General features: G+C 47.8%; 1 protein-coding gene across 1 annotated transcript; it reads left to right on the forward strand.

Moving 5' to 3' along the window:
• The first annotated feature begins 239 nt into the window (after nucleotides 1–239).
• On the forward strand, nucleotides 240–10,799 carry PROKR1 (prokineticin receptor 1). Its single transcript, XM_045788396.2, has 2 exons — nucleotides 240–760; nucleotides 9,421–10,799. Exons 1-2 carry the CDS (start codon nucleotides 276–278, stop codon nucleotides 10,115–10,117), a joined length of 1,182 nt encoding a protein of 393 aa, XP_045644352.1. The 5' UTR covers nucleotides 240–275; the 3' UTR covers nucleotides 10,118–10,799.
• Nucleotides 10,800–13,688: the final 2,889 nt, after the last annotated feature.

Consider the following 13,688-nt stretch of genomic DNA (forward strand, 5'->3'; position numbering starts at 1 on the left):
CTCAGTGTTCGTTCTGAGCAGGTGGCTCGTGGGTCTGATTGGGTTACAGGATGGTATTAAATTTGGCCAGCTCGCTCACATGTGTAGCCAACTGTTTGTATGTCTTTCAAAGGCTTAGAATGGAGCTCGGATACTCTACCCCAAGATGCCGGCAGACACATTCTAACTCATTAAAGGAGAGCTGAGTGTAAGCAGAGAGGGGAGAAGACATCAGCCTCCCACACACCACCTCAGAGGAATTCTAAGCAGGGTTGCTCAGAGCACCGCCTGGCCAGATGGAGATCACCACGGGGGTCACGGATGAGAACGCCACCAACACCTCCACCAACTTCCTTCCTGTGCTTGCCCCCCATGGAGCCCAAGCTGCTTCCTTGCCATTCAACTTCAGCTATGGTGACTATGATATGCCTTCGGATGAAGATGAGGATGTGACCAATTCCCGTACTTTCTTTGCTGCCAAGATCGTCATCGGCATGGCCCTGGCGGGCATCATGCTGGTCTGTGGCATCGGCAACTTCGTCTTCATCGCGGCCCTGGCCCGCTACAAGAAGCTGCGCAGCCTCACCAACCTGCTCATTGCCAACCTGGCCATCTCGGACTTCCTGGTGGCCGTCGTCTGCTGCCCCTTCGAGATGGACTACTACGTGGTGCGCCAGCTGTCCTGGGAGCACGGCCACGTCATGTGCGCCTCTGTCAACTACCTGCGGACCGTGTCTCTCTACGTCTCCACCAACGCCCTGCTGGCCATCGCCATCGACAGGTGAGTAAGGCGGCACAGAGACAATAGCAAAGGGGCGTTGGACTTGCCCCTTCCTGTACAGCAGGTGGGGACTGATGAGAGACATCTCTGTTCCCCACCATGCGGATGCAGGGGGGGGTCAAAGTGGGCCCATTGGCGGGATAGTAAGGAGAGTGCTAGTTTTCCAGCTGTGGGCAGACAGAGGAAGTAGAGCTCGTTAGAGCCGAGCAGTGGGAAGGCTTTGACCCCTCTGCTCTGGACATGCTCCTAGATGTACTGCTTAAGTTCTGGGGGTACACAGACAGGCATGAGGAGGTGTGGGGGACAAGTGTGAGTTCCAGGCGGGTACCTCTTGAGTCAACTGGGAAATCCTGAGGAAGATTTTCTCAAAGTACAAGCAGCCCTCCCCCAGCCCCCAACACCAGTTGATTTTAAAATAAGATTGATGATTTGTTTTGAACAAAATAGAAGAAAGAAAAAGAAAAAAACAAAAAGAAAAAAAGATAACATACTTTCACGTGTTCTTTGCTGTTGCGTAATCAGTTTGCTCCTTTGCATACATTTGCATGTGACGGTATGGAAGACCTGTTTCTGGTGATGGTAAATCAAACCAGTAAGAGCAGTCTATGCAAATCTTTCTTCTGTTGTGTGTAGTCCTTTCATTTAGGACAATCGCTTGTGCTAAGGGACCAGGGTGGTTTTGTTCCCCCAGGACAATCTTTGCAAGCCCCTCCGCCCAAGGTTTACTCTCATTTACGAAGCACCATGGTATAGTCCAGAGACAGTTGCCCGGAGGCTCAGGGCCTCCATGTACTTGGATCTGAACAGCCCGTCTCTCTCCCTGAACCCAGAGAGCCTGGAGCCCAGATGCCCTCCCAGTTTCGTGGCCTCAGGGCTCTGGTGGAGTTTAGCCTGCCCCTTGCCATCAGGACCTCCCAGGGCAGTGTTCCAGGGAAGAGCACAGCAGATAGAACCTATTTTCTGAAGCCAAAGGCAGAGCAACCAAAGATTGGATAACCTGAAAACAGGCCACTACCCAAGACAGGGAGTCAACCTGTTCTCAAGAAGAAATCTGGCTTTAAAAGCATTAAAGGTTGGGGCCTTCGTCTCCTTTCTCATGGAAGGAATGGCGAGGAGTCCCGGCTCGGTCACCTGTAGAAAGAAGGTGCTCAGAGTTTTCATCCTTGCAGAGGGCTACTTTGGCCAGGGTCCTCCACAGGAGTCTGGGAGCTCCACGCCATTTTAGCCACCCAGGAACAGACCCTGGGTGAATCAGGAAGAGGACAGTCAAGCAGAGTATCTGTCCCTAAGTCCCTTTCAGGGCTCTCCAGGAGGAGCTCCAGGAACCTTGTCTCTGACCTTTCTGAAAGTAGAGGTTGAAAACATAGAGGGTCCTTCCCTGAAGTTTCACTCCAGCAAGACATCTTTGCAGAGGGGGTGCTCTCAGCCACTAGAAGTGGGGTAGGTTAGTGCCTGCTTTGGGGCAGGCCCCTGTTTCCTGGGCGAGATCCATTTTACGATGCAGGGGCCCACTTGTGGGAAGGGGTCACACGGCAGGAGGGAGTGGCTTCAAGGGGGACAGAGGCCAGGATAAGTTAAGGGGCATGGGGTTATTCTGAACATGTAAGAGGTGATGTCTGTGTCAATCAACCCACCTCCATCTATTGCATTTTTTCACATTCGATTCCTACATTTATACCAAACTCAGCTTGTCTGAAATCCTGCAGGCATTTCTCTTGCAGTGTGCGTTTGTGTAATGCAATTTAGATACAATAAAAAGGTTCATTGCAGAACAATGCCCTGCACGTGGGACTGTTATGGCTTATGGTGGGTTTGTGATTGGAGACTTAAAGCCAGACATTGGAGGAAAGCGCTGTTGCCTACACAGGCCATCCAGGGGCCTTGGCCACCTAACGGGCTGCTCCAAGGTGTGAAGTTCCTTTACTGATGTTGTGATCTTTGCTTCAAAGTATTTGTATGTGTTTTTACCATCTAATTTCAGTTTTGTGGAACAGGACCTCATTGATTTTTTTTTTTTTTTTAAGATTTTATTTATTTATTTGACAGAGATAAAGACAGCCAGCGAGAGAGGGAACACAAGCAGGGGGAGTGGGAGAGGAAGAAGCAGGCTCATAGCAGAGGAGCCTGATGTGGGGCTTGATCCCATAACGCCGGGATCACGGCCTGAGCCGAAGGCAGACGCTTAACAGCTGTGCCACCCAGGCGCCCCAGGACCTCATTGATTTTTGACTGGCCTTGTGTGTTGTTCAGGATTTAATCAGGGAATTTCAGGTTCTATTTGGTTAGTTTGGGGCAACTCATTTTTATCTCGATCTAACAAATACACTCCAGTTATGAAAGTGCCTTTATTTTTGTTTAATGAAATTGCAGGGGTTGCGTTAGTGGTTATTCTGCCAGGATTCAGACCCCTGCTGCAGCACCTGTTAGTGGCAGGGCCCCCTGTGAGTTCTTTTTTTTTTTTTTTAAAGATTTTATTTATTTATTCGACAGAGATAGAGACAGCCAGCGAGAGAGGGAACACATGCAGGGGGAGTGGGAGAGGAAGAAGCAGGCTCATAGAAGAAGAGCCTGATGTGGGGCTCGATCCCAGATCGCCGGGATCACGCCCTGAGCCGAAGGCAGACGCTTAACCGCTGTGCCACCCAGGCACCCCATCCCCCTGTGAGTTCTTAACCATCCCTCTGCCTCAGTTTTCTCATATGTACAATGGGAATAATAAGAAAACCTAAGGTAGCGGGTTGCCTTGAGGATGAAAGGATTAAAGGAAGCAAGTATGTAATTGTTTAGAACAAGACTTAAACCAGAGTAAGCAAAAGCGAACAGTGGATCTTATAATTCTTAAATTAACCCTTCCGGGAACAACAAAACAAACCCAAGTAAACTAATGAAACTTTTCGAGTGGCTAACCTCTTCATTTTCATTGAAGTGATTGTTTTTAGGATGTGATGTTAAAAAAAAGGTAAGGCAAGGTTGCTAAGAAACGCAGCTATGAAGATACAGCGGAACAGAACTAGTTACGTTCTAGCTTCTCTGTTTCTGAGCTTGGTTCCAGGGTTCTCGTAGACAGCTACACTAGCACAACTCCGTTGTCGCGGCTCTCTCTCCCTTCCTCCAGCAAGCCTTGGTTTACAGGACCTGTCAGTGCTTACCCGCCTCACCTCCGCCCTGTTCACTCCTGCCTGGGCTCCTTGCCTCGGTTCAGTGTCTCTTGGCTCTGCCGAGCTGCCACCGCTCCTCCCCGCACAGTCTGTGCTAAACTCATTCATCCAAGCAGCGCGTCTTTGTTTTCCTTTTTGTTTTTTTAAAGATTTTTATTTATTTACTTGAGAGAGAGAGAGAGCGTGTGAGTGCACGAGCAGGGGGCAGGGGTAGTGGGAGAGAGAGAAGCAGGGTCCCCACTGAGCGGGAGCCTGATGTCGGGCTCCATCCCAGGACCCTGGGGTCGTGACCTGGGCCGAAGGCAGACTCCCAACCGACCGAGCCCCCCAGGCGCCCCCAAACAGCGGGTTTTTGTAGAGCCACTATGATGTGGCAGAGACCCGTCCAAGCACTGGGGGTACCACGGGGCAGGAGAAAAACATCTCCTCGCCTTCGTGGGGCTTTTACCCACAGGAGTGGAGAGAGATAACAGTCAGGCAAACAAACAAAAATAATTTCAGAAATGCTCTGAACAAAAAAGACAAACACTGAAAGGGACGGAGGATGGGAGCTGCTCCAGGTACGTCGTTGTCAGGAAAGTGTCGCTGAGGAGAAGGCATTTTAAGGGAACACTGAAGGAAAAAAAAAAAAAAAAAAGCCAGCCGTGTGAAGATGGGGAAAACGCATTCCACACAAAGGAAATTATCAGTGCAAAGGCCCCAAGACAGGAACAAACATGAAGTGTTCTAAGAACAGAGAAAAGGCTCCTGTGGCCTGAGGGAAGAAAGCAGGGCTGCAGCTAAATTAATCTTCTGTCTCGTACACATCTCCCCTCTCTTGCTCAAAAACCCCTACTAACTCCATTGTCTACAAAATAGGCTCAAATCCCTTCGCCTTTTATTATGATTATTGAGTCCCCAACGGCCTCTCAATCTCAGGCTAGGTAAACACATTTATGTCCTATTTTCTAAAAGAGGCTGCCATCTTTTTGAGACCTGTCACGATGGCTTGTTACATTTCTATTCATCCAGGGCCAAGCACTTGCTGAGAGTGAAGTTTTACTAAAATCCTAGGTGCCCAGAATTCACTGACAGCAAAAAGTTACAAAAGAAACTGAGTTATAAAAGTTACAAAAAGAGCTGAGCTCTCCAGGAGCTTACCATCCCGGGGAGAGGGAGGGGGATGGTGGAACTAACACTTAAGAGACAGAACATAAAGTAAAGGATAAATCCTACATGAAATTTACGGAAGGGTGACATCATTGTGTACTAGAGTAGTCAAAGGAGGCTTCATGGAGGAGGTGGACTTTTAACTGGCCTTCAGCAAATGACAATCAGGACAGGAGAGGTTTTCCACAAGGGTAGGGCAGTGTTTGCAAAAGACGTGGGAATGCTTGAGGTATGAGGTCCCTTGGGGAGGTCTGTGGGATCCTCGGGGGCAAGGAACAGAAGCAAAGTCAAAATCAGAAAGGATAGGGTCATATTCCAGAAGATCTCAAAATCTAGGTAAAGAAGTCAGACCTGATGGAGCGGGGAGCTGAAAAAGATAATCAGAGGACTCTGTCCCCCAAGGTCTGGGTTCCCTCTTCGATGTGGAGACACCTGCACTGGCCTCAGTGTGTAATGCATAGATCCCGGAGCATGTGGGACACCGGGGGACACTCCCTTCTTTACCCAGAATCCAGAGGAAATAGCCAGCCGGCCTGCCCACTGACCACTCTTGTCTTCGTCTGCACGGGGCCAGCTAAGGCTTGGGTATCTGTGTTCAGTCTTAGGAAGCACAAATGCTGTCCTGTGAGCTCATTGATGGGGCTGACTGGCCCGAGGAGCGGGTTCTGAATTCCCTGATCATCTCATGAATGGCCTAGAAGCTGCTGCAAGCATCATCTCCATGGTTTGATCTGGGGCTGGGTCCTCGGGAATGGAGGGAGCCCAAATACACTTTGCTTAATCACCCAGCCCACCATCATCACGTAGTCACTGCCTGGATGTTTCTTTGTCCAGCAGCCTTCATTCTTTGTGCTCTGGGCAATGTTGGCTCTAAGTGGATCTGGACCTGAGCCATTATACTGGTAGACACATAGGGCAAGCCAAGGGCATATGCGTAGGTACGGAAAAGTTGCTGCCAGTTGCCCGACCCCTTGGAACATTGATAGGTAGAAACCGACTGTGATAGAGAGAAAAGAGAAAAAGGATGGCAGGATTCTGCTAGGATGCCCGGAGGGTAGGAAGAAGGGGTGTTGCTTGCTCTGATAGGAAAGGGAGGGGGACAAGAGGGGGATTGGAGACCCAACTGGATTCGGAGCGAGATATGGTTGGGTCTGCATCATGGTTGTGTCGGTTTCTAGCTGTGTGGCCTTTTGGCAGGTTATTTAACTTCTCCAAATCTCAGCTTGCTCATTTGTGAACTGGCCATCTTTGTTCTCTTACCTATTCAATACACTTGGGGATATGTAATGAGAAAGTGCATTTAAAAATGCTCTGTATGGGCGCCTGGGTGGTTCAGTCAGTTAAGCGTCTGCTTTCGGCTCAGGTCATGACCCTGGGGTCCGGGGATCGAGTCCCGCATCGGCTCCCTGTTCAGCAGGGAGTCTGCTTCTGCCACTCCCCCTGCTTGTTCTCTCTCTCAAATAAATAAATAAAGTCTTTAAGAAAATGCTCTGTGAATTGTAAGCTGCTTTACGAACAGAAGCAGGTATTACTATGCTAGAGTTCCGGAGTTGTGATCTTAGCACAGCCGAGGCTGCTGGCAATCCTTGAAACAGTTTTGCAATTTTCCTTTTGGTAAATGTATTGGGAGGGCCTCTTGCACAGCTCCTAGTGCTGACCCTGGGGATGGAGTCGGGGTGAAGGCCGAGAGAGCCAGGATGGGATAAACATCCGATGGGGAGTCCCAGGTTACCCTGAAGATTAATTTTGATGTGAAGATAAAGAGATCCAATAAAACAGACAGTAGCAGAGAACTTGAAAATGAAGTATTTGCCAATAACAGGTAAAAAAAAAATTGCTACTTATACAGAATAGCTCTGAAAAAAATACATTTTAGGTTGCTAACCATTTCTTGTAAATTAGAAGCCTATGATTGTTTATATGCAGTTGGTGCCAGCAGACCGGGTCTGAGGACCCAGAGAGGGTCCCGCAGGACCAGCCAAGAGGGTCCCTGGCTGCACGCTGGATAGAAAGCAAACACAAGCCAGCACAAGGTGAAAGCAGTTTACCGAAGGTTTAGAGAGAGTGCAGGGACAGAGTGGGAGACTCAGAAAGGAAAGGAGAAAATCTCTCCTTTGTTCGAGGTCTGGGGTTTTTCTTGGGGACTGTGGTCTAGTATACGTGTCCTCCCAGGCATCCAGGAACTGGTTAGAACAAAGACCAGGGCCCACATGTTACTCCTTGGAGCCGGGGGTCTTCGCGTTGAGATGTCTGGAGCTGGTGGTCTGGAATATGCATATGATGGCTTCGTCGGGTCATTCTCACCTGGTCTTTCCTTAGGTGGTATCTATTCTAAAGAAATCATTAACTCCTTGTCCCTTCCAAGGGGACATATACTTTTGGCATTATGAGGCGTGTGTAACGTGGGGGTGCAGTTCCCAGCAAGAACAGAAGCAGGAAAAGGAGCAAAGAGCAGATTTTTATGGAGTCCTATAGTTGCCCTATCTCACAGTGTCTAACGAGCCGCGCAGTATCTCTGTGAGGCTGGCGAGGCAGGTGATATTCCCATGCTACAGATGAGTAAGTTGAGCCCACAGGGCTAAGAAAAATGACTCAAATTCACTTATCAAGTATGTGGCAAAGCTGGAATTAGATTCTTGGTCTTCTGACTCCTAGGTCGGCATCCTCTCCTGCTTGTTCATTGAAAAAAAACACTCTGACCTTGAAACATCACAGAGACTGAGGAAGTTGCCATTGAGAAAGGAAGGGATAGAAGTATATAGTGAAAATCCATATAGTATAGAAATATTCTTTGACGGAGTAATCACTAGAACATGGTGGGACAGATAAAGAGGGAGGGAGCGAGTGAGAGCAAAGATACTAACTCTTAGTGTTTGTTACGAATCCGAGCGAGTTTGGTGCACTCTGTATAGTGGGAGCACTGCCGTCCTTATGAAGGGCCCATACACGTGCATTGACAGGCTCATTGCCAACAGTCCCATTCCACCTTCAGTGCCCGGAAGATTGGCCAGAGTGACAGGGACTGTTGCCGGTGGCAGAGCACTCAAGCAGCCAGCTGGGTGTACAGAGAGCGGACCCAACCCATCAACGTCATCTCGCATCTCCACAAGAGAGCAGCAATCTCACGCCCGCGAACTCTCCAAATGACACTCGGTGTTGGCTGCCTGTGTTTGGGGGAAGAGGGACACAAACGGCAGGAATATAATCAGAAAAAAAAATAGGAACGAACTTCTTCTTCCAATCAAAATCCCAAGAACGATGACCTCAAAGGGATTGGTTTCAAAGGAAATAGAGTCAGTCTGGCTTTCCCTCAGGCTTCTCTCACATTTGCTCTTGGCTCTACCTGGGATAAGCCAGGGACACGTGAGAATGTGTTTATTTCCAGCATTGTTTAGCCATTCCCGCCCACTTCACTCTCCATCTTGCTCCTTCTCCAACTTCTACCCCCTGCCAGACACAGAAAGTCTTCCAGGAAACCAGAGCTCTCTGGGAAGGAGGCTTTCATACCACACAAATGACTCACATCCCCCAGAAAGTGCTCTCTCTTCGTTCCTGGACCACTATGGCAATAGCAGTGTGGTTTTTGGGGAAAGAACAAAAGCAATATCTTTTACTGTCTGGTGCTTTGTGGTTAAAAAAATACATTCATATATATTCTTGATTGATTTTTCACATCAACCATGAGATAGGGTTAAATGTTTTCTATCAAGGGTCCTGGGGTATATGACTTTGAGAGAGTCATTCATCTGTCTCCAGGCTCCATTTTTACACCTGAAATATAAGGTACATGGTCACGCGCTCTTCCGTCACCTTTGCATATAGAGCAATACTTTTAAAAATGTGGAATGAAGACAAAACTTTGCCTACTGCTTCCACCGGAAAGGGCAAGTTCTCCCGACACTCTTTGGAATTATCAGGCCCTCTTAGCTCTAAACGGTGGGGTTATCAGGATGAATGGCCCTGGAAACAGGAAGGACCTGGGAACAGTGCCAGGCCAGAAACCAATGGGAGGCATTACTACCACATTTAATAATAGTTACCATTTATTGAGTATATATCATATTTAAAACTGTGCCAAAAAATTGCGTACACATTGGCACAACCAAGCAACTTAACTTTTGCAGGTAAGAGAACTGAGATTCAGTGAGATTAAACGAAACCTGCCCGAGTTTGCAGCAGCTAGGAAGGGGTAGAACTGGGGTGTGCTCTCAAGCCTGCTTTTCTTGAGAGCCCACATCGTTTTTTCTCGTCCACACCTACCATTCGGTCGCACCTTCTAATGTTGCCCAAACAATATCATCACCCAGAACGTCCTCGTCACCGTGCTTGACCCTATTTCTGTCCTTGTTCTAGATACCTGGCCATTGTCCACCCGCTGAGACCCAGGATGAAGTATCAAACGGCCACTGGCTTGATCGCCTTGGTGTGGGTGGTGTCGGTCCTCATCGCCATCCCGTCGGCCTACTTCACCACGGAGACCGTCCTGTTCATCGTCAAGAGCCAGGAGAAGATCTTCTGCGGCCAGATCTGGCCGGTGGACCAGCAGCTCTACTACAAGTCCTACTTCCTCTTCATCTTCGGCATCGAGTTCGTGGGCCCCGTGGTCACCATGACCCTGTGCTACGCCCGGATCTCCCGCGAGCTCTGGTTCAAGGCGGTGCCGGGCTTCCAGACGGAGCAGATCCGGAAGCGGCTGCGCTGCCGCCGGAAGACGGTGCTGGTGCTCATGGGGATCCTCACGGCCTACGTGCTGTGCTGGGCGCCCTTCTACGGCTTCACCATCGTGCGCGACTTCTTCCCCGCCGTGTTCGTCAAGGAGAAGCACTACCTCACGGCCTTCTACGTGGTCGAGTGCATCGCCATGAGCAACAGCGTGATCAACACGCTGTGCTTCGTGACCGTCAAGAACAACACTGTCAAGTACTTCAAGAAGATCGTGCTGCTGCACTGGAAGTCTTCCCACAAAGGCAGTAAGTCCAGCGCAGACCTGGATCTGAAAACCACGGGGCTGCCGGCCACCGAGGAGGTGGACTGCATCCGACTGAAATAACCTGCTGGACCCTTCCAAGTTTAAACAAAGACAGAGCCTGGGGACGCTGACCGGTGTCCTGGGATACACACCATCAACGAGAACCCTTGGTTTGCTGCAGAGGGCAGAGTGAACGCCGTGTTCCAGGAGCTCAGAATTTCTAAAACTGATGTGACTAGATACCAGCCCCAGGGGCCAACATTCACTGAATGGCTAATTTGCGCAGAGTCGGCACTGGTGAAACCCATATGTGTTGACAACATTTAACTGGCAGAAAGAAATTGGGATCAAGCCAAGAAAAATTTTGGGGTGCAGAGAGCCTGAAATGAGAGGCTTTCCAGAAGGGAACCCAAGTAGGAGTCTAGGACTGTGGTACATGTGTTTGTAGGGTGATGGGGTCCCTGACCATCTCAGCTACTCATCAGATACTGATGTAGCCCATCTCTAGAATTGTCCTTAGGCTTGAGTTTACTCTTGACATTTGTGGGGTTGGAACAAGAATACAAAACAGGCTCCTGGTTCTTTCTTCAACCCTTCTATTCTCATCTCTGGTCCTGACTCTCACTGTGAGGAGCCTTACGTGCATGCACATAGACACCCAACTTTGTATGGGCCAGTTCTGGCCAAAACCTCCTCCTCAGCACTGCTCCACGGCTACCCCTTGGGTTTCTGGCTGTGGCCATACATGGTGACGGTCATCATCATCAGAAGCCACATAGACCCTGGAAGCCATTTGGTCAAGGTATTAAGGGGTTCTGGGTATCTTGACTTGCTCCAGGGAAGGCCTAGGCTCAGGATGAGTATGTTCTCTTGGCTCCATGGACTTCTCATCCCAAAGGGAGAAGTGCAAATGGCAGACCTCTGAGAGCCTGGGAGGCTCAGGGCAGGAGCTCAGATTTTCTAGGTCAAAGGATGATACTGCTTCTACCTCTCAGTTATTCTGGCTTGGACCAATTAGGATTCCCCTTAAGTCCTTCTTTTCTTCCTTCTCTTGTATCCATGCTTATGAAACATTGAGTCTTTGAAAGTAGACACAACACCTCATGGATATGGCGGTCAGCCATTCTCCATTTCCACCAGCTCTCACCCTCACTGTTACGATTTGAGGGCAAGATGTGTCTGTTACGAGTGCCTGAAACCCATCACAGTTATTAATCCTTTGGAATAAGACTTGCTTTTCTTTTAAAATGGATGTACTCTTGGGACAGATAACCCACCATATTTCCACTCCTCAGTGTAAATGAAGCCATGTGATCTGGTGGCAGGTGGTGAAGGTTGGTGATACAGCCCTGAGCACCCAGGAAAGACAGGGACATACGAATGGGTGGTGGGCGCCCAGTGAGATTCAGTGACTCCACAGGCTTATTGAGGGTGCACCCTCATTGCTTGGTGTTTCAAATTTTGGAACTTGGACTTGTGGAACCAGAAGATCTGATCCAGCCTTGGCTCTGTCGCTTGTGTGACCCTTGGTAAAGCTTCTCAAAGGGGACAAAGATAATACCTGTGATATCTCCTGACGAGGTGGTTGTGAAGAACCAGTGAGTTAATATGTGGGTAAACTCTTTCCAGCCACACGAGTAAACAAAGGAATGGATCAATAATGCATGTAGTGTGCCTGACAAGGAAGAACTTGTCACCTTGGCTTATGTTTCTAGAAACCTTACCATTTCCCCCTTTGCATTATTCTTTGTGTGAATTATTCCTTTGCCTCTCTTAGCCGTGCTATAAGTGTTTTGTTCCTAACAACATGCTGGTACAACAAGGCAGTGAAATTTGGTGGCAAAAGTATAACAGGAAATGGCAGAGTGTCTCCAGTCAGAAGGTGAGTTCAGGGTTTCAGGAATTTCAGAATCACAGTATCTTAATAATTGTGGAAGTGTTGACCATGTTCCTGTGCCTGTTCCCAGCCAGCATGAGTCTGGGCAATGTGATACTGTTTCTGAATCTTTTTTTTTACTCTCCTGAGTATGTATTCCTAAAGAGCAGACGTGTCCTTTTCTTCTCAAATAATTCTAGAGCAGCGCATTTCTAAGGCTATTTAACTGACACTTGTATGGTGTTTCCCCTCCAAATACAGTCAACTCTTTATTTTTGGCAGCAAAGTTCATTTTTTAAATAGTTACTGTATTTCCCTGGAAGACACATTCAAAACCATATTTATTTCTTCCTATTGACCATCCAGCAGACTTATTCTACATTGCAATTGGAATACTCTCAGAGAATGAAAACTGATTAAACTATTAGCCCAAATCCAACATGCCCTGGAAGGCAATTCTTATTTCTTATAAAATTACATATCACATTCTAAAATCGGGAACGTTAGCTTTGGACCAAAAAATAATAAAAGGACATAATTTGTTGTTCTGTTCACCTTTTCCATTGAAACGCTAAGCAAGAATCGACTATTAAGTAGGAGATTTTTATGTGTGACAACCAAACTTCTTTTTGCTTTTCAGCCTAGAATATATCAACTTTTCACTTACTTAACCGTCTGTATTATTTTTAGATGTTGTGTCTATTCGTGATTTTACAGTGAATGAAAGTGTTGTGTTGTGATCAAGCGAAATAAAGAATTGTACATATATAATCACAGACCGTAGTGTGCCTATAATTTTCATCCCTCCTCTCCACCCTCTCCTCAGTTCTGGTGTGGTGCTTCTTTCAGTGAGCACTGAATACAGGCTGATTCCATGATCACAGCAATTGTGAGAACGGAGCTAACTCCTACTCCTTTTGCCTTCGAACTTCTCTTCTCTGTCCTAAAGAGATTTCTCTGATTTATGTCTGCTTCCTATAAGTCTGCTCTGGTAAAACTATTAATGCTTTTTAGCATCTGAATGCCAAGACTTGAAATCTGAGGACCCGTTTATGCCTCTTACATAAGCTCAGGCTAACCCTTTGAATAGGCTTAATGTCTGCACATGCGAAATGAACCGGGAGATGAACGTAAGATTCCACACCATGTTCAGATGAGTGGCTGACTCACTGAACTGAGTGGTGGTCTGCCCAGCTGATGTTCTCTCCAAAAGCTGAGGGGAAGCCCAGCAAGGTCCCACTGGTGCTTATGTGTTTCTTTGCTGTTCTCCACACACTTCCGATATGCAAAGAGATGTGCACATCTTCATATACACAAGGATAAAGATGTGATTTTGTAAAATCAAACCATTTCCTTAACTAAAGCAAAACAGAAGGGCAGATTTACAACAAAGCTTTTGGAAATTTTGCCTAATGATTACACATTTTAAAAATAATTTCTTAAAGACATTAAAACGGGGGCGCTTGGGTGGCCTGATGTTTAAGCATCTGTCTTCGGCTCAGGTCATGATCTTGGGGTCCTGGGATCGAGCCCCGTGTTGGGCTCCCTGCTCAGTGGGGAGTCTGCTTCTCCCTCTATCTCTCTGCCCCCAACCTCTGGATTGTGCTTTCTCTCTCACTCACTCTCTCTCTCTCTCTCAAATAAATAAATTTTTTTTTTTAAAAAGATACTAAAACATGGCAAGGTGGCAGTCACCATGGCAAGCCCTCAAGCACGAAACAAGTTCTGTGCTTATGGAAAAGCATGCTGAAGAATTTGTGAGATAGCCAGAAAATT

Source organism: Ursus americanus, chromosome 7, assembly GCF_024610735.1.
Source record: "Ursus americanus isolate L20-20 chromosome 7, mUrsAme1.1.p, whole genome shotgun sequence".
Lineage (NCBI taxonomy): Eukaryota > Metazoa > Chordata > Mammalia > Carnivora > Ursidae > Ursus > Ursus americanus.

Bases quoted from the DNA above. Each gene is read 5' to 3' on its own strand.
- PROKR1 (XM_045788396.2), top strand. From the start codon at position 276: ATGGAGATCACCACGGGGGTCACGGATGAGAACGCCACCAACACCTCC. The intron at 761-9,420 runs GTGAGTAAGGCG...TCCTTGTTCTAG, and splicing joins CTGGCCATCGCCATCGACAG to ATACCTGGCCATTGTCCACC.